The sequence below is a fragment of the Acromyrmex echinatior genome, chromosome 14, assembly GCF_024713525.1.
Source record: "Acromyrmex echinatior isolate Ae372 chromosome 14, ASM2471352v2, whole genome shotgun sequence".
In the NCBI taxonomy this organism is placed as follows: domain Eukaryota; kingdom Metazoa; phylum Arthropoda; class Insecta; order Hymenoptera; family Formicidae; genus Acromyrmex; species Acromyrmex echinatior.
Window position 1 is genome coordinate 1,170,554 of NC_141865.1, and position 20,610 is coordinate 1,191,163.

Consider the following 20,610-nt stretch of genomic DNA (forward strand, 5'->3'; position numbering starts at 1 on the left):
TCTGCTTTTATAAATCTAGTGACTTTGTGTCTTTTTCCACCATGATTGCGAGCGCATATTGATTTCTTGCTGATTCTCGTAGTGATTTGTCAGACGAAGAGAGGTTAGATTTTCCTTTATCGCATGGAAGGATGGCCGACGCGTAAGTAATTTTGATGGCTCGAAAAATCCGGTTGCATCAGCCGACAATATAATTTCGCGAATGCATAAATGTTGTATTAGCAATTGTTTATGTTGCATGCGTATCAGCGAATAAATATTTTTATTTTAAACAGATAACAAACGGAATTATTAATCGGAAATTTGCACATAGTTGCTCCTCACCGCCCGATAATGTCATTATTTACACATATCCGAAAAACACTTTGTTTTCTAATCAAAACTCATTTCGCTATTTATACGTTTGTATTTTGTATGAAAGCTGAAAAATACTGCAATCAATATTACCTAACTCCAGCGAATTTATGTGATTAACAAAACACAATGTGTATCATTTAACGAGATGGTAACCACCAACTAAAATATTGTTCTACAAATTATATGATTTCATACAATTTTATCTGATTACAAATAATTTTCTTCATTATATATATGTAAAGTCATTTGATAAAAAATAAATGATTTTATCTGATACAAATGATTTTTCGTAATTGCATATGTAATTATCAGATTATACATGAGGATTTCATATAAATTTTATAATGATTTCAGGGACATTGTTCCACAATTACATTAAGTGATTATCCCTTCGTCATTTAACAGACACGATTTATCTCTAATTCTTCATTATATTCATAATATTTCTAATATGATAGTATTTGTTCTATGCAGGAAGAAAGAAACTGTCCCACTAACAAAAAAATTACCGGCAGTGCCAGAGTCGGTGTTAAAGAGAAAAAAATACCGTGATATAGTGAAAGCTACAGGTTTACAATTCTCCATCAAGGTAATTCTGTTTTATGTAAACAATTTGATAGCACATCCTTTTTTAAAGCCTTGTATCTATAATGCTAGACATTGCTCCAAGTCCTCGGAAAAAAATTAATAGATACTACTTAAACTATTGACGAATATAATTAGTAAATTTTTTCTCCATCTGAAATTTTAAAGTGATTTTTCTAGCATTGTGGACACATTATCGTTTCACGATAAGAACGCTATATTTTTTAATGTAGAAAAGAAATGATGAGACTCATATGAAGTTGATTTTTATTTTACAATACAGCAACGTAATGACCGCAAAATAAAGAAGCAAAAGATTTTCAAAAGGGCCGAAAATTATGTGAAAGAATATAGGCAAAAGGAGAGGGATGAAATTCGATTGAAGAGACAAGCTAAAAACCGCGGAAATTATTATATTCCTGGTGAAGCACGTCTAGCATTTGTTATCCGTATTCGAGGGTAAGTATGAACATGTTATTATTAACAAATTGCCTTTTCTTTCCTGAAGACTCGATTTAATAATAACAATCAGTAGTTAGTACTGATAGTACAATTATTATTAATTATCATTACATTAAGTTACTACTTGTTGTTACTAATAATTGTAATGTGATTTTTGATGCAATCACATTATTACATCAAATTAATGATTGTAATGTGATTACAATTTTTTCAGTGTGAACCAAGTTGCTCCTAAAGTACGAAAAGTATTGCAATTGTTCCGTCTAAGACAGATCAACAATGGTGTCTTTGTGAAATTGAATAAAGCGACAATCAATATGTTACGTATTGTCGAGCCTTATATCACATGGGGTTATCCCAATTTGAAATCAGTTCGTGAATTAATCTACAAACGAGGCTTTGCCAAGATAAACAGGCAACGCATACCGATCACAAACAATTCCATCATTGAGAAGACACTCGGTTAGTAAAATATTTTCTAATATTAGTTCAAATGAACAATCAATGATCACTAATAAAATAATGAGGTGCGACCAGTATGCACATTCTCAGTAAATGATTTCTTGACAAATCCATGGGAGTCTTGGAAATGTACACATTCTCCTTTCCATTTTGTCAGAAATTAATAAAGCAATTTTTTCTTAGCCTGACTATATTTCATTATATAGTCAAGTGAAAAAAATTGATACAAAAACTATAATAATATATATATATATATATATATATATATATATATATATATAAAATACATAATGTATATGTATTATTATGTGTATATATCGCTTATTCACAATAACATTAAAAATTATTTTTTAGTTAGTTATAAAAAAAGAATGCATATGTAAAGAAAAAATATTTTAAGAATAGATATTTTTATTTTATAATAATTGTAACATTAAAATTATTTTTTAAAATTAATCTTACAAAAGTTTAATAATTTAACTTATTTTCTGAAAAATTTTTTTTGAATTGTATCTTAACAAATGAGCGATATGTAATTAGTATGTAAGTCGAGTTGCATCTTAGGAAATAATTTATCAAAAGGAAAATTTTATTTTGTCCTTAGGTCGATATGACATCATTTGTATCGAGGATTTAATCCACGAGATATTTACTGTTAATTTGAAGTTTAAACGCGCCAGTAATTTCCTATGGCCCTTTAAGGTATGCACTCTTCAAGGTGTAAAAAAAAAGATACTATATACAATATTTATCGATATACTTTTTTTTATATTTACGACATAGGCATGGTTATAGATTAATCTAAAGCTATAAACTTCCTATTATGTCGAAAAACAATACGAGTTTTTCTTGCCGATGGATGATATCTGTTAATATCGTCAATCTAAGACAAGCTCAAACACTTGCGTTTGTTTAACAACAAATTTTTTATATCTTGATCGCTTTAGCATATATTTTTTCAGAAACATTACATCTGTATAAAACGTAATTTCTGTTTCTAGCTTAATACTCCAAATGGTGGATGGCGTAAGAAGACCAATCATTATGTAGAAGGTGGTGACTTTGGGAACCGAGAGGATAAAATCAACGAACTTCTCAGAAGGATGATATAAGTTTATAAAAATCTTCATAAATAAAAATATATCCTCTAATTAAATTCTTGTGTCTCTTGTTAATTATTATTCACATGCATTGATTAATATTTTCATACATATGATAAAAAATATTGGAAAATACTGAATTTACTGAAAGAGAAAATAGTATTGCCAAATCAAAATAAACATCTAGATACACTTGTAATGTGTTTGCCATTGCGAAAGTCTTACAATAAATGTGAAGGAATAAGATCTATGTCCCAAAATGACAATATGACCAAATATTTCGTATGCCGTTAGAGCGAACTAAACTGAATTAAAAAAAATAGTTAACGGAATATTAATTATTAAAAATTGCCAAATATTGATTTTTGATAATTTTTTACTCAAGTACTATCAACTTCACAAAAAAATAGCAAGAGATAAGAATTGTTTATTTTCTTCTCATAGAGCTCTAAGAATTTTTTTAGAATTTTTTAAATAACTTTTTAGTACTACATTTTGTTATTGGCAACTATTTTTACCAACATGAGAAAATGCAGTACTAAAAAATTCTGAAAAAATTCTTAGAACTTTATGAGAAAAAAATAAACAATTTTTGTCACTTGCTATTTTTGTGTAAAGATGATAGTATTTGAGTAAAAAATTATTGAAAATTAATATTCGGCGATCTTTAATTAATATTTTATTAACTATTGAGAAAATTGTAAAATAATAGAAGATTTTTCGACTCAGTTTAGTCCACTGTACCAGCACACGAAATATTTAGCGATAATTCTGGAACACCCTCGTGTATGTATATCTATATATATATATATATTAGGTCATTTAAAAAGTATCCGCGGTTTTTTGTTCAATTTTTGAATGAAAAAACCGCGGATACTTTTTAAATGACCCAATATATATATATATATATATTTTTTTTTTTTCATATTCAACAAATGTAAAATGAGGAAAATAGATCTGTTCTTTCTAATTGAGTCTGTAATTGATCTTTCCTCTTTTTCTCTGAAAAGAAAAAGAAATAGATGAATCTCGTGTAAGAAATTCAGCTAAAAAATAAACTAGTTTCAGAACTCTCATGGGGGCACTGTCGAGATTCGAACCTAGGCAGCTTAGGCCTCTCCCCTTACTAAGCAGTCGTTTTACTATTGAGCCACAATTGAATTAGCGGCACGTCGCTCGCTGCGAGTTACATAAGGTGATCAGTATCGTGTCATTTTCAGCAAGGCGTGTGTTTACTGTTTACGTGTGTGTACGCAACTTAAAAAGGTAAAACGCGCAACACCTGTACAAAAAAACAAAAAGAATCTTTTATTTATCACATAATGTAGTAAGTGCATAAACTTTAACGTTAATTAAGAAAAAAATCGGAACGAATGACACATAACCTATTTTTGTTGTCCGTTCACATTGTGAAATGATGAGACATCGAAAATTTCTCAATTATTGATAACAATAGAATTACGAAAATTATAAAATTTCAGTAGGACAATCGCGAATACAGATTATCAGTTTTTAATAACGGAACGTTCGAGTGTGCTTTAGAGCTCTAAACAGGAGATTAGATTCCAATTTCAAATGTTCCACGTTCGAATCCCCAGAATTTTCTTTATTTTTTCCTCATTTTTTCTCCGTATTTTTTGTCATCGAAATGTCGCGAGATGAGACTCGAGAATGTGATTAAAAACATTAAAATTATAAAAGTTATAATAATTATTTGCAGGTAAAATTGAATTTCCTCGTCTCACATGTTATGGTGTAGAGAGAGTCAACTTTTACAATTGTTTCTATCATCTTTTATCCTGTGAAAAAGAGAGGAGATAGCTCGTGTGATATGTCGCTTAAAAAAAATAAATGTTTTTCTAAAAATAGAGCATACAATGAAGCAGCTAAGAGCGATTCAAGTATATTTCCTCCTTGCTTTGAGAAGTTGAAGAATTGTATTAGTGATGCAGCTAGTTGTAAGTATACTATATTTTCTAAAGTTAACTTTTAAGGCAACATCAATAATGATATCTTCAATTTTTTAATTTAAGCATCAAACAAAAACATTGTATTGTCGGAAATTGATAGGAAGCATAATGAATATCCTGGCATCAAAAATAACAATAAATGCGAAAGTAAGTCCATTATTCTAGAGAGTTGTGCACAGGAAAGGCTATTGCTTCATACTCCAAGTAACAACTTTATCAGAGCAGGAGTTAACAAATCTGACAATCTGGAGCAAAAAATACATATAGGAAGAGAGAATGCAATGGAAAGTGAAACAAATTCAAATAGAAATAAAGTACCTGAATCTTATAAATTAATTACTCTACAAAATACAGCATGTGAAACTGAATTTGTACCTGAATATCCTACTAAAATAGAAAATTTAAATTATACATCAAATATACATTCTCGAAAAAAACTTTTGTTCTCAATTAAGCCGGGAACATCTATGGAAGCAAAAAGCACAGATATCTTGGCATCCAGAGACAAAAGTATAAGTTCATTACATCAATCATGCGCAATAGAGAATAATGCTAATGTAAACAAAACCATACCTGATCAAAATGAAAAAGATTTCCAGCGGGACAAAATGAATGATGTCATTATATCAAATAATTTTTCCCGAAGTTTAACTGATGATAATATCTTGTCGATCAAAATACAAAATCAAATTGTGAACGAACATCATATTACAGACAAGATAATTGTAACGAAAAAGCAAGAAATTGAGGAAATCAAGAATAGAATAACTGTACTACCAGCTAAACTGACAAGATCACTGCTCACAAATTTGAAAGCTTCTATCGAAGATAATAATAAAAAGTCGAAATTAATTAAAGTTGAGAATAAATTGACAAATTCATTGCAATCATTTGCAGGAGGAAAGCAATCGACAACAGTAGACGATAGTAACGATTTAAAGTTGACAGAAAAATGTACACAGCTTGTGCATTCAATTAAGCAACAAATTTCATCTGACGAAGATACAAATAAGAAGTTTATATCTAAAGCAACGGATGAAAATGATGATTTATTTAAATCATCATTTTCATCCGTTGAGAATAATGCAGCACATCGGGATACATCTGTGACAAGTGAGATAAATGTGGAACATGACGAACAAAGCCAATCATTTGAAGTACAAAATATCAAGAGAAAAAGGGGTAGACCTAAGAAAGTGATAGATGGTTCCACAGATCAAATCACGCTAAAAAGATCAAGAGACGATGATATGTTACGAGAAATTATCAAAACTAGCACCGAATCCATAATACATGATAAAAGACGCGCTAGTAAAATTAGGTTTGATATCAGTATGATGAGCGATGAAACTGATACCGCGGAAGAAGAAATTTTCGTCATCAAGAAACGAGGTCGACCACCTGGTTCAAGAGGCCGGGGTCGAGGTCGCGGTCGAGGACGCGGTCGAGGACGCGGTAGAGGACGCGGTAGAGGAACAGTACAAAATTTGGTAGATACCGAATACACTCCAAGATTAACAACGACAAACGTTTCTCAGTCGACAACGGAGGAGAGTAACAAAATAGATGACACAAGTATAACAAGTTGTATAATGAACACCAAAGATGGTATTACAGATTCAAATGTTACACATATTGAAAAAGCCGTAGGTTGCAGTATATCTTAAAAATTTATGCTACAGCATCATAATTAAAATATGAGTAATTCAATTAAATATCCTTTATAGATACAATTGGTAACTTGTGCTAAGTGCGACCAAGAAGTACCGAAGAAACAATGGTCATCACACAATTTATATCATCATAATAACATGGCTTGGCGAAAAGATGATGAACCATTGGTAATAAAATATGTTTAATAAAGCATTCTTTGTAGATTTTTGTACTATTAATAAAAATTTATATAAAATGTAAATTTGTTTATATGTACAGAATTTTGAAAATGACGTAAAATTGTTGAAGAGAGTATTAACTGCTGCTCTTAAGCAAAAAAAGAAATTTCTAACTTGTGAAAAATGTGAGGCTACGAGACGGAGTGTTGATGGTTTTATATCACATATGCAATTTTGTGGTAAATCAGAAGAAGTAAGCAAAAAAAGCGTTGTATTTATTATATATTACATGTATGCAAATACATGTGGCACTTTTTTAAAGGTTTTTACCTATTTTATTATTATAGGAAAGGCAAGCGTTAATGGTGACATGTCCCATTTGCCACGCAAGTATGATGCCTTCCTCTGTGGAAGTACATGAACGTTATCACAGGCAATTAGAACAGAGTAAAATTAAAGAAACGGAACTACGATTAGAAAAAACTAAACGGAAAGCAGCAGAGAAGTAAATATCAAATTTTAATTAAAAGTTACTTCAATTATACACTTATTAATGTATACGTGTGTATATAGAGAATTGGTGTAAAAAGATACATAATTGCTTATTTAAAAAATTATCCATTTTGCAGTTATATTTTTTAAAAGTAATTATGTATTTTTTTACACCAATTAATTCATTTCATTATTCTGTTCATAAAAGTATTAAGGTACGATTATAAAAAAATTAGTAATTTATGAGTTATTTAATATTTTATCTCAATATGTGCCAGAATAAAGTATAAAATATGTTGTAAATTATTGATTTTTCGATACTTTTATCTTAATATTTTTATACGCAGAATAACTAGAGGAATCATATTACGTAAAAAATTATATAATTCCATTTTTTTTAATGAAGTTGAAATGAATGACCTTGAAATTTCTGAAGCGCCTCCACCTGACAAAAATTATTATCGCTATATGATAGACCTCTTCATATCGTGCAATGGTTATACAAACTTTCCTCTAGATCTTATAGATTCGAAGATATTTCAAGTGCTAATAGTTATTGGGACAGTATACAGGGTGTTAAAAAAAAGTTAAGACCCCGGATTTACTCGGAAGGATAACATTTTTGAAAGAAATGTTTCAGACAAAAGTTGTAAGGTATAAAAAAATCTATTTACAGATTTTATTTCAGAATTGGTAAGATCTGTAAATACTTTTATATCTTACAAGCTTTTGTCTGAAACGTTTCTTTCAAAAATGTCATCCTTCCGAGTAAATCCGAGGTCCTGACCTTTTTTGAACATCCTATATATGTATATACTTATATACATATATTTTGTAATTACAGAGCAATACCAAGGATATTGGAACTCACCAAATCTTTAAAAGAACAAAATCTAAGCACGGTAAAGAATATTTATATAGAGACACTCGAGACACTATCGTGTCTCCTGAAAAGTTTGGATTCACATTTGTATATTAAAATTTTCTTTGTTACATGCATTGTAAATTTGTATACAGGGTGTTTCTTAAAGTTCGCCCACGAATCATATAGCGCTATTCCTGATCAAAAACTGATTCGAAAAATCCTCTACTATTTTGCAATTTTCCCAATGATTAATAAAATACTAATTTCTAAAGCAGTGCTGAGATTTAGTTGCACATTTTAGCCGATTTTCAGCTTGGTTCCTGCCCCTTATTTTACCAACCCATATGCAGCCTAAATGATCAGCATTTATTATACCGATTTACAATACACATAGCAAAACAAAATTAATTATACTAATGTTATTTAATCTTATTAAATATATTTTATTAACAATAATAAACGATTTATTAATGTGAATTATATATGAATACATAACAAATGAAAGTTTAAAGTCTATAGTCGAAGCTAGATCTTTAAGACTAGATCTTAGATGGTTAAATAATTTTTTATGTGAATTTTTTTATACACAATGGCCGGTATTTAGAACGCGCTTACAACAATGTTAGCGCGCTAACATGTTATAATTTACGTCACGCATACTATAGAATTTTAGAGATAAAAGCGCGCTTTCTCCGAATACGAGTATACACAACATATGGCGCACAGTATAAATTCACATGGAAATTATTTAAGATCCAGCTTCAACCGTTATAGGCTTTAAACTTTTATTTGTGTATTTAAATATATTAACATGTATGCATGTGTGTGAATGCGTGCACGCGTGCGTGTGTGCGTGCATATATGTATGTTAATACACTTAATATATTTAGAACGATATAGTACAAATAATGGACAAGAAAAAAATACCAAGCGCTTGGAAAGTTATGTGGAAAAAAGAATTAGAATCAGGTGTCATATCTTGTAAGCATATAGGATGTACTTTTACGTGTTCCTCGTACGAAACCATTTGTGAACATTACTATCAATGTGATTTCATTCCACAAGAGGTATTGTATTTTATAATATCTATCACATTTGAAAGAATGATTAAGATAAAAAAACACAATATTTCTTTCTAGAATTATATGTGTAAAATCTGCAAGTTTTCTGCAGATTCTGGAGATAAGATTGTAGATCATATAACTGAAACTCATTCCGTTTGTGATTTAGAGAAATATTCTGATTATGAGACAGAGGAAGATGAGTATTTATCAGATGAAAATAAACATGAATGTGATGTAAAACGAAAGTTCAGTAGTCGTCGCCCATCGAAAATAAAATCCGACAATACAAGTAAGTCGAATAGATAATAAATAAATAAATATATTCTAATTTTTTTTTAATGCATAAAGGAATTTATGCATTTTAAGCTATCCCTGCTTTGGAAAGCAGGGATTGTTGAATTTTTTTTTTTTATAGAATTTCACTTTGCTGAAAATAGTTAAAATAGTTCGAGTATCTTAGGAATGTAATTTTGAGACATTTTAATAGAAGGAATTAACGATTGATTTTATCATTTTATCGAGTTTTTTTTATTAAAATTGATTATTATTAAAATCGTAACTCTTATATATTTATATGCTTGCACTAAAGAATAATATATATTTATACAAGGTGGTCCACTTAAATCGATCATCTGCAATATCTCGCTTATTTTTGACGATATAAAAAAATATTTCAAATGAAAGTCACCTCCATTTTTTAAAATGGAATTGATTTTAAAAAATTTTTTTACACAATATGATTCCTCTAATTATTTTTCATATGAAAGTATTAAGATAATGATATAAAAAAATCAATAGTTTATGTAATATTTTATATTTTACCATAATCAATTGCATATGTCTATCAATGTAATTTTGGACTCCAAATTTTACAATATTGATGTTCGATTCACCCAAAGAATATATGGCAGAAAAATATCAGACACTAATTTACTATGGAAAAAATGCAATTAGTTGTGGATTAATAAGAACTGTTCTAATTAGAAGAGTTAAAAAATTACAATATGTATAGTCAAGTATTGTACCATCGATTTATACTGTTCGCGAAATCTTCGGTTAAAAAAAATCGATTTTATATAGACTTCTAAATTGTATTGATAATTTTAAAGATTTATAATATTGTGTTTAACACACACACACACACACACACACACACACATTTTTTGTAAATGATTTAATAGATTGAAACGTTTGTTTATGATTTATATTTAATTTATTATTAAAAGTTTTAATTATTAATACATAAGAACTATCGTTTGACTTGTGCCCTCGATTTTACATATATTTTTTAATTTATCGAGTCTTTTTATATAATTATTGTTATTTTAAAATAGGACTCTATATAATATTTCGCTCCATAAATATTCTATAATAGCCTTCACTAGGAAACCTTATTTATTCTGTAATACAAGTAAGAATCACAACTTTAACGATAATCGATTTTAATAAAAAAAAGCTCGACAAAATGACGAAATCAATAGTATCTTTTTCTGTGAAAACATGTCAAAATTATATTTCCAGGATACTCAGATTATTTTATAATTTTCGGATTCCGTCAGTAAAACCGAAATTAAAAAACGATGAATCTAAAAAATGATGATCCCTGCTTCCCAAATCATCTAAAATGCGTAAACTTCTTTGCTTAAATATATTCATAAAAAATGTTTTATACAAATTAATATATGTATAATTACATATAAACAAAGTCGTAAAGAAAATATTTATTTAGCATATTCTTATATTATTTTTTAGTAGAATAATTACATAGATATATATGTACAATCAAATATTTAAAAGACTCTCTGAAAGAATCTCTGAAAAAATTTTAGGAATCTACCGAAAAATGGCTTTCTTGGATAAAGAAACAACTCAAAGTCCTCATTCAACTGAAACTTATAAACCAGCTTTACGTTGGACTCTGGATTTGTAAATATAATTGGCTGTTAAAGATTTTTTTATTTTAATTTTATCTTTACATAGCTTTTATTACTTTACATTAATAGAACTGATTTTTTATTAAATTATTTTTTATTTACTGAAATAATATATATTTTTTATATATAATATATATTTTTTTAAAATAATATATATTTTTACATATATATTTTTTATTTATTATAATGTAACAGTGAGCTGAAAAATTATGAATTGGCATTATTCAAAGATGATATGCCAAATTGTTTTACGTTATTGGAAAATAATGATGCGGCAACGTATCTCCCAGAATTAACAGTTTCAATGGCCTTCAAGCAAGTAAACGTCAATTTATCGAAAACGAGTTCTGACAAGGATAATTGGAACCGCATAAATAGATTTGAAAGTGATATTTATGAAGGTAATTTACGATATTTATTTATACATACTATGATATATGGAAATATAACAAAGAATAATTAAATAAAATTTTGTTTTAGCTGTGCCAACATTTTTTGTCGGTGGTCCTATATGGGCGTTAGCATGGTTACCCATTCCATCATTGATATGGTCCAAAAATCCGACTCAATACGTCGCAATTAGCACACATCCCACGATGGAAAGTAAATATACTGTGAGAAATAAATATTTGGGCCCGAATATCATACAGATATGGGATGTTGGATCCTTAAATCATCAGTAAATAACTAAAGACATTGTTATAATTTGTAACGTTATTGGGATTATATTGTATATTGTTTTCAGAGTTAATAGCAAGAATAGATCGCCCGTCTTAGCTTATGCGATTGCACATAACAGCGGTACAATTTGGTGTTTAGAGTGGTGTCCATCGGGATGCTATCAGGATGTCGATCTTGACAATTATAAAGCAGATGAAAGTAAAATCAGGCGAATGGGATTACTTGCAGCTGCATGCTCGGACGGATGTATAAATATTTATTCGCTACCGTTTGCGGATGAACTTAAATTCGAAAAAACGGAAAATAATTCGTGAGTCGTATTTTGATTGCACATTATTACTCCTCTTTCGGTTATTTATAAAATTTTTATGTGATTTACAAGATTGCCGATTTATAAGACTGATCCGGTAATGACACTGGTTGTAAATACTCTTATGTACGATAATAACGAACAAGATTGGCAATGCACTAAACTGTCGTGGACGAAGGAACATGGACATAGGTAATATTCGCAATATAAATTATTTTTCGTAAAATTTATATACGTAGAGCAATCATTTCATAAATATTTTAAAAGATTTTAAGAAATGGTTCCTCACATTAATTAAAGACGAAAATTTTGTTTTTTTTTCACAAATTTCGAAAATTGCTCGAATTATTTTAACGAAATTTATGTATATTTAAACGATTTCATCAAATTAATCCGAGTGTTTTTGAAATTTTTGAAAAAAAATTGAATTTTTTCGACTTTGACGTCCTATATATCTTTGAAGCCAATGATTATTCTATGTGTTTTTTGTTTTCTGTTGCTCACTTTTTGTTATTTTTTACATCTTGTTTTTTTTACTTCTTATCCGGTTTTTATGTCGCTGGATAAAAATTAATGAATTTCAGAAGAAACACGTAGCAAAAAATATAATTATCGATAAAACGGTTGCAAAGGGGAAAAAAACAAGAGACAAAAAACAAAAAAAAGGGAAAAGAACACATTGTAGAATAGGCTTAAGTTATTTCGAACATATAAAGTCTTAAATTAATCACCTTTAAACTCTTTTAGAATACTCAAGGATTATTGTATATATATATATATATATATATATATATATATATATATATATATATTGTAAAAATAATATATTTTTTTAGCATCATCGCTGCAGGCTTCTCGAATGGTTACATCGGACTATGGCGTCTTACGACTACCTCACCTCTGTTGCTCAATGTACGGATGAATACAAAATTTATAAATGTTTATCAACATTTCTTTGCTCATTACAACGCAATTACCAGTAAGTATAAACTCATATCATCATCTCACATAAGGAGAAAATGTATATGTAAAAACGTATTGTCTTGTCTTTTTGCATAGTGGTAGCATTAGTTCCGTACGGTAAAAGTCGATTCCTCGCTTCCGCGAGTGTAGACAAATCGTATAAATTTTGGGACTTAGAAGAAACGAGTGCACCGCAAAGTTATATAAAAAAAGGCATAGTATCGAACGGTGCATGGATGATGAATTGGCCGTGTGCAATTCTTAGTTTCGACGATGCACTTGGGTAAAATTTATTTTGTCGCAAGCAAGGATGATAATTGATAACAATCAATTACGATTCCTTCTGATACGATTATTTTTTCAGATATCATTATACGTATTCCATGATAGTACCATTGAGAGAATACGGATACAAATATTGCCCAATTTTAGCAACTAATTCGCCAACTTACGTAAGAATATCATATTATCTTGGCTTGTCTTTTTCAAATGTCAATTAATTGTACATTCTCCTAAATAACATTCAACTTTTTAGGGTCTCGCTGTTTCCGATCATGCTAATAGTATTGCACATGGTACTTTAGCTGGAGAAGTAATGACTGTCTTTCCTCATCAACTATTGTATACAGAAAAAATATTGCCTAAGAAAAGACAGGTAGAAAGTTGTACTTTCTTACATCGTCATATTCATAAGATTTCTGACAATTACATATTTTATTATAGTATCTTATTACTATATATATATATATATATATATATATATATATATATATTTTTTTTTTTATTATAGTTAAACTCTTTCATTAAGACGGTGGATTTCTTAAAAGAACAGCAACATAGAGATAATGAAAATGATAAAAATAAAGATAAAAAGAATTCCAAGGAATATCACTATATGCCAGAAACCTATAACGAATGCAATGATCGTTTTGGAATCGTCTTCCATGATAATTTAATGGTAAGTTGTCAGATTTATTTTTTTATTTCTTAATGTCTAATTTTAATCAATTTTCTACAGGATTTGGAAAAATATATCGCTAGGAATAAACCAAATAAGGATACTTTGAATAATGACAAACTGATGTCTATCCCTATTGAACAATATCCATTTACTTCTGCAAACAGGGTATAGTCAGCAATAATATTTTTACCTACTTTCTTTTCAACATAACTAAAATATACATTTTAAAATATAATTAAAATATATATTAGCACGTTTTAAAAGTCACGCATTTTGCACATTTTCCATATAAAAATGTAACTAGAAATGAAATACTAATAAAAGGTGAAATAATATATTTTTTAATATTTTTTTAGATGGCTTGGAATCCAAATGCGTGGAGTTATCTATGGCTTGCAACGGGCTATCAAAACGGCTTAGTGAGATTATTGAACTTGAATTTCATGTCTAAGTCCCGTGATCTGAACACTTTACTATTGATGCACGAAAAGTCTACGCTTGACAAAAAAGAACAAATTAACATCGTTGCCACATAGACAACGAGAATAGAGACTTTTATAGATTATCCTTTGTTTATAAAAAAATCTTGTATATAAAATCTGAAAAATACATTTTTGCCATGTACTGCCCAAGAATAATTTTCTCCTGTGTATCTGGCCAAATTTTTGCGAGACGCATTGAGGGATCCTATTTTACTCGCCATTTTGGAGATAGACCTATTGCCGGCCCTGGAATCTACATTCATACAACCGTGACGTAGCGACGAGGCGTAGCGAAAAAAAAAAAATTACCGGACGAGATCCAGTGTGGGATCGGAGCGCGACAGAGTCGCTATCTTGCTGGCGAGATTTCTTCTATCGCTCTCTTTCGACATTTCCGAACTTCGGGGTGATAACTTTCAACCGGAAGTATTTACGAACCTGCGCCAATCGGACGATTCTTGCAACAGCGATAAGTGCGAAATCTCATTTATTTAAAAATATTTTGTTCTCGTGTAATATCGCTTTGGCACATCGAATTCTTGCATTCCGTGTTATATCTTTGTTTCTGAAAGGAATTATGTTTTTGGGATACAAAATATATTATTTCGCTTCGTTCATGTTATCTGGAAATAGACATCTCCGAAATATGTATATATTTTAATATCATTATAGTGTTTAATATATATAGTATCTTTATAATTATTATATATCATGTCTTTTATAATTGTAATTACAAAAACATGAATAATATCACGTGTTTAATTCGATAATATTTCTGAAATTTCATTTTCAAGATCGATATGTGCTTGGATGCATAATTAAATACATTTTTAAATTTTATCAAAATTTTGAAAAATAATTTTTTGAAAGAATTAAAAGGGGGAAAATTATTGAAGATATTTGAGGAATATTATAAAAATGCTGCAAAGTCTAAAGATCTTTGACGTATCCAAAAATTTTAAAAAGCCAGCAATTCGATTTTATATTTAAATTTGATCGATATACACAAAATGCGAATGAGTGTCGAATGTTTTAATACACTGTCGAGAAAGAGAATTGACCTATAATTTGTTTATTTCTTTTTGTTGAACACACAGAAGATGAGTTTTAATCCTATGAAATGGAAAACGAGATCTATTTTGCACAGCGTTCTAGGAGCTTTGCTTCTTTATATACTATTTGTTTATAAGAAGAAACATCAAGTGATGTTCGAAGGCATTATAAATAAATCGGATCCCAAACTAGTGTGGGAGTTCGTGGCTGATTTTAGCAACATGAAAAAATTAAATCCAACAATGTAAGTAGGAATCAGACAATATCTTGAAATAAAAAGGATCAATATTGTATTAATAAAAAGAAGAAAAAAAAGAGAGTATACTATAAATCAGGGATAGATATGATCAATATTTTATGATTGACAACTGATAAATAAATAAAATTTGTAGGGGTGTGCGAATTAGTTCGAATTTGAGTCGAATCAAATCATAGTGGATTCGATTCGATTCGTTTTCGAATCTGAGAGATTCGAAACCGAGTAAGTTCGAAATTTCGAATCTTTGATTGTTTGTCACCTATTTTGTATGCTTTATTTATGAGCATATCTCTCTCTCTCTCTCTCATTCGTTTGAATTTATGATACAGAGAAGACTTTAATGTACTCGACGAAGGCGGGAATTACGATCACTGGAAATATTCCGTACGGTATACAGAACATCTAAGTCATTTATCAATGATCCGTAACGTAGCGCACGGATACTACGCCGTTAAACCGGACAACCATGGCTACGTCATCAGTTCCAGGCATCTGACTTGCTTCTTCCTTGATTTTGGCTGTTGTAAGTGGACACCGCTTGCAATTCTGTTTACTCCGCCTCTCACAAATCAGTCTATGCAATCAATTTCACTTTTTCCTCGCTTAAATCATTCGCGCATAAATCGCTAACGCAGATAAAAAATTGATCAATAATTTCAGAAATTTTATAAAAATGTTTAGAACAAGAACAAAAAAGCATGACTATAAGAAAATGGCTTATGCAAGATCAAAATATTTTAACTCGCATTCAGTATATTTAATTAATTAATTCATACATGAGAAATATAATTATTTATTAGCAATAAAGCTTTACTTGGGTCATTTGTCCATTTATTAGTGTTGCTAAAAACTTTTAAGTATGATTCTCATACAATTATTTATAAACCGTCTGCCGTAAAGTAAGTAAAAGTACCACAGCAGCGTTTGCAAAGCTCTAAAATAGTGATTATATGCATTTTTTTGCACTTTGTAAGCACTGTATGTGATCTATTCTCGCAAGCTACTGCTAGAAATAGGACTATTTTTGAATAATTTTCATTCACGTGATTTCGTTCATGCGTTCCGTTCGGTTCTGATCGTAAAGGGCATAGCAGGATGAGTATAAGTTGCCCCCGGATTTATTTGATTTTTATTATAAGTTATACAGCAACATTCGGTTAATCATATGCTCAAATTCTTCATTTTTTAAAGCTATGTATTACCTTTCCGATCGTTTTGAAAATTAAATATATTATACTATAAGATAAGAAGATCATTTTAGTAAAAAATAGTAATAGTGTTTCAAGTACATCCTATTGAAAAAAAAATTTTTTTTTTTAATTTTAGGAATTTTTTTCAATCGTTTTCGAAAAAAAATTTTCGAAATAATTTTTTTTAAATACCATTAAACCTATAACATTTTTTTTTTCATCGAAATCGGTTCATCCATTAAAGAGAAAATTCGTTTCGTCGATTTTCACTCCCATAACTTCCATAAAAATTTTTTTTCAGATATAATACATATTTTATGAAATTCATTCTTGCATCGTTGTTAACTTATGGTAAAAATTTCAACCAGATAAGTGCGGGGGCAGCCTGCTTATCCTGCTACACTTTTTAATGCATAAACTTTCATTTGCGTGTTGAGACGAATTGGATATTCTAATCAGCCTGTTTATTTTTTAGTGGAGTCTATTTCGCAATTCAGATTTGAATTGCATGGCACGGAAGATACGAGATGCATTGAGACCGTACAGTATGAATGCCCAATCGCGTTCTCGCCACTATGTCACAGAGAAGTCATGTATCAACGGAAAGAAATTCTGAAGAGGCTGAAATCTGAGTTTGCTGTTAATAACAAAAGAGAGAATTAGAGTCACTAGCGAAATATTACTTACACATGATGTATTTCTAGCTCATTGCAATCTATTTTTTCTTTATTAAAATAAAATTATTTCTAATTGTTAATTATATGATTAAATCATAAAGTAATATATGAACGTATTATACCTATTTCTTTTTAAAAGTATTTTGCATCAATTTTAATGGACTGTTATTTGTGCGAACCGTTTTAAAATTATGCTTTCTTCTGATCAAGAATTGAAACGTATTCTCAAACTTTTAGAGCAAAAATCTTTGAAGAGTCAGAGTTATTTTTTATTAAGACTAGTTCAGTTTTTACTCTTTAAAATGAGATTCCAATCTGAATTTAAAGACTAAGTTAAATCCTTTTTATTTAAAAAATTCACAGATTTTAGAGGGAATTTTCGAACTCTAATACATATTACAATATTTTGTATGTATTTTAACATACCATGAACATTACCATTATGTTCTTTTAGTTCGGATCTACAATACGGTATTTTTTAAGCCTTAAACCATAAGAAATTGACCAACTACAGTCAAATGCGAGAAGAATAATTAGCATTGTTCGTTTTGTCTCTCGCGAGCTACTCAGGATCACTCTGAATGAATCCAGCATACTTGAAATTTATAGGATTTATACTATGGCCACGAAATTTGCAAGTACTATAAATCTATCATTTTCACGTGCACTACAGATTTTCAATACTGGCAGTAAATTTTGGAACACAGCCATGTATAACATCCGTCATACGACGTCCAACATTCACCGTAACAATGAATATCAGATATGAGTAGTGATATTACTCATGACTAGTAGTGTAGAAATGTAATTATAAATTCGCGTTAGTGTTACTAGTAGTATCACTTGGATGAGTTGTGATACTTGGATGATACTAGTGCAGTAGTGCAGTAATGTACAATATAAGTGCTACTGCTGGAACGAGCGTATCACTATTAATACAGGGTGGGCCATCTATTGGTACGTTTTTAAAAATGCGATCAAATGAGCATACATTGATATTTTTTATTAATTTTTTTTTGTTGTGAAGCTAAAAGTATCCGCGTCAAGAATGAAAAACGATTTCGTTCATGTGGCTCCCTCTACTGGCCTTACAGTATGCCATTCGGTCACCCCAATTATTAATGACATTTTGGACTACCTCGGCGCCAATTTCACTCAAAACAGTCGTAATATTGTTTTTCAAAGCTGGAATTGTCTCTGGATTATCCGCATAACATCGGTCTTTAACGGCACCCCACAGGAAAAAGTCCAGCGGTGTCAAATCGCAGCTACGCGCAGGCCAATTGACATCTCCTGAACGGCTGATTATGCGGTTGTTGAACTTGGTGCGCAGAAGGTCGATGGTAAGTCGGCTTGTATGGCATGTGGCGCCATCTTGTTGAAACCAAAGGTCGTCCACATTCATAGTGTCGATTTGAGGCCATAAAAAGTTGGTCAACATGGCTCTGTAGCGTTCGCCATTGACGGTAACGGCGTTTCCAGCATCATTTTCAAAGAAAAATGGGCCAATTATGCCACCACTCCAAAATCCACACCAAACTGTGACTCTTGGAGGATGCATTGGTCTTTCTACGATTGTGTGTGGCTGTTCCGAGCCCCAAATCCGGCAATTTTGCTTGTTCACATATCCGCCGAGATGGAAATGAGCTTCGTCCGAAAAGATGATTTTTCGACCAAAATCGACGTCATTATTGAGCTGGTCTATAGCCCACACAGCAAACTGATATCGAAGCGGATGGTCATTTGCTTTCAACTCCTGAGTCATCTGGATCTTGTAGGCGAATAAGAGGAATCCGAGGTCTTTGTGCAGTATTCTCCTCAGGCTGGTGCGACTAATGCTCAGTTGCTGCGATCGGCGTCGAGTTGAAGTCGTCGGATTCTGTCTCATACTTTGGGCCACAGCCTCAATATTCTCGAGTGTGCGCACTGTCCGAGCTCTGGGACCACTTCTGTCATCCACTAACATCCCTTTCTCACGAACTTTCCTCACCAATTTGCGTATAGCTCCTTCGGTGGGTGCTCTATCACGACCCATATTTCTTTTCAAAATTCGTACAGTTTCGGCGACACAGCACTGACTTTGAAAATAAGTTTTTAAAATTTCAAAACGCTCTTCAAGAGAAAACATGTTGTTTCGTGCCGCGGACGGTATGACTAATAAACTGTCAAAATTTCGGGTCTGTAGCTCGTTCGGTGTTGCCATACGACGAAATTCAAAAACGTACCAATAGATGGCCCACCCTGTACAATAATGCCACTACTGAAATGAGTAGTGACATTGTCTAGTGCACTATTGTTATACATATAAAAATAATTTGAATACAAATGCAAGGAACAGTATAGTAGCGCGAATTTATTCCTGCACTAGTAGTAGTATTAGTAGTAACACTACTAGTAGTATATTCTTATGCGGGCTCTTTTTCAAGTTGAAAGCGTTTGATAAAGATAAAATGATGATTACAAGTGCTTAAAGCGCGTGAGCGTTCATAACGAACACAGCCATATGCTTATATAGCGATGAAGATATCGACCGGAAACGATGATTTCCACATAACAGCCATATTAAATATTAGTTCTTCATTTCCTATGTCATAGTTACGAGGTCGCCACAAATGCTGGTAACACTCTGAATAAGAGGAGAGATTGGTGGCCATGGGAATCGATTCTGTATCTTGAAATGAGGTGAAAATTATTGTATAAAAGTGAGCGAATTTACTAGAATATTGATTATTTCATTGGTCAGTACCTAGTAAATTTGCTCGCTTTTATAATTTTCATCTTATTTGAAGATACAAAATCGATCTCCTCGGATTGATTTCAAGCATTGTGGACGTCGAGTTTAAGAACGGATTATGAATACGGGCCTTAGACTCGATATAGCGTTTATATGTATACGTTCTGCTTTAATTAC

At 30.7% G+C, this 20,610-nt stretch overlaps 3 protein-coding genes across 7 annotated transcripts; all 3 read left to right on the forward strand.

Annotated features, from left to right (window-relative positions):
* The first annotated feature begins 2 nt into the window (after window positions 1-2).
* RpL7 (ribosomal protein L7) lies at window positions 3-3,022 on the forward strand. Its single transcript, XM_011053701.2, has 6 exons — window positions 3-142; window positions 832-946; window positions 1,226-1,401; window positions 1,619-1,866; window positions 2,471-2,568; window positions 2,868-3,022. Exons 1-6 carry the CDS (start codon window positions 132-134, stop codon window positions 2,976-2,978), a joined length of 759 nt encoding a protein of 252 aa, XP_011052003.1. The 5' UTR covers window positions 3-131; the 3' UTR covers window positions 2,979-3,022.
* An 887-nt stretch (window positions 3,023-3,909) lies between these two features.
* On the forward strand, window positions 3,910-14,676 carry LOC105144659 (uncharacterized). 5 transcript variants are annotated; one of them, XM_087413640.1, is made up of 21 exons: window positions 3,910-4,293; window positions 4,687-4,924; window positions 5,000-6,582; window positions 6,664-6,777; window positions 6,869-7,021; window positions 7,116-7,273; window positions 8,105-8,162; window positions 9,016-9,192; window positions 9,265-9,478; window positions 11,019-11,115; window positions 11,319-11,524; window positions 11,604-11,802; window positions 11,869-12,114; window positions 12,187-12,306; window positions 12,951-13,093; window positions 13,174-13,360; window positions 13,442-13,529; window positions 13,613-13,732; window positions 13,868-14,035; window positions 14,096-14,203; window positions 14,395-14,676. In XM_087413640.1, exons 2-21 carry the CDS (start codon window positions 4,798-4,800, stop codon window positions 14,572-14,574), a joined length of 4,446 nt encoding a protein of 1,481 aa, XP_087269766.1. In that variant the 5' UTR covers window positions 3,910-4,293; window positions 4,687-4,797; the 3' UTR covers window positions 14,575-14,676. The 5 variants fall into 5 exon arrangements, with proteins under 5 accessions (XP_087269766.1, XP_087269767.1, XP_011052001.1 ...); XM_087413641.1 differs by having other exon boundaries at window positions 3,910-4,290; XM_011053699.2 differs by having other exon boundaries at window positions 3,911-4,232.
* Window positions 14,677-14,787: 111 nt separating this feature from the next.
* Window positions 14,788-17,779, forward strand: LOC105144658 (hypothetical protein). Its single transcript, XM_011053698.2, has 4 exons — window positions 14,788-14,993; window positions 15,618-15,817; window positions 16,162-16,355; window positions 17,498-17,779. Exons 2-4 carry the CDS (start codon window positions 15,621-15,623, stop codon window positions 17,683-17,685), a joined length of 579 nt encoding a protein of 192 aa, XP_011052000.1. The 5' UTR covers window positions 14,788-14,993; window positions 15,618-15,620; the 3' UTR covers window positions 17,686-17,779.
* Window positions 17,780-20,610: the final 2,831 nt, after the last annotated feature.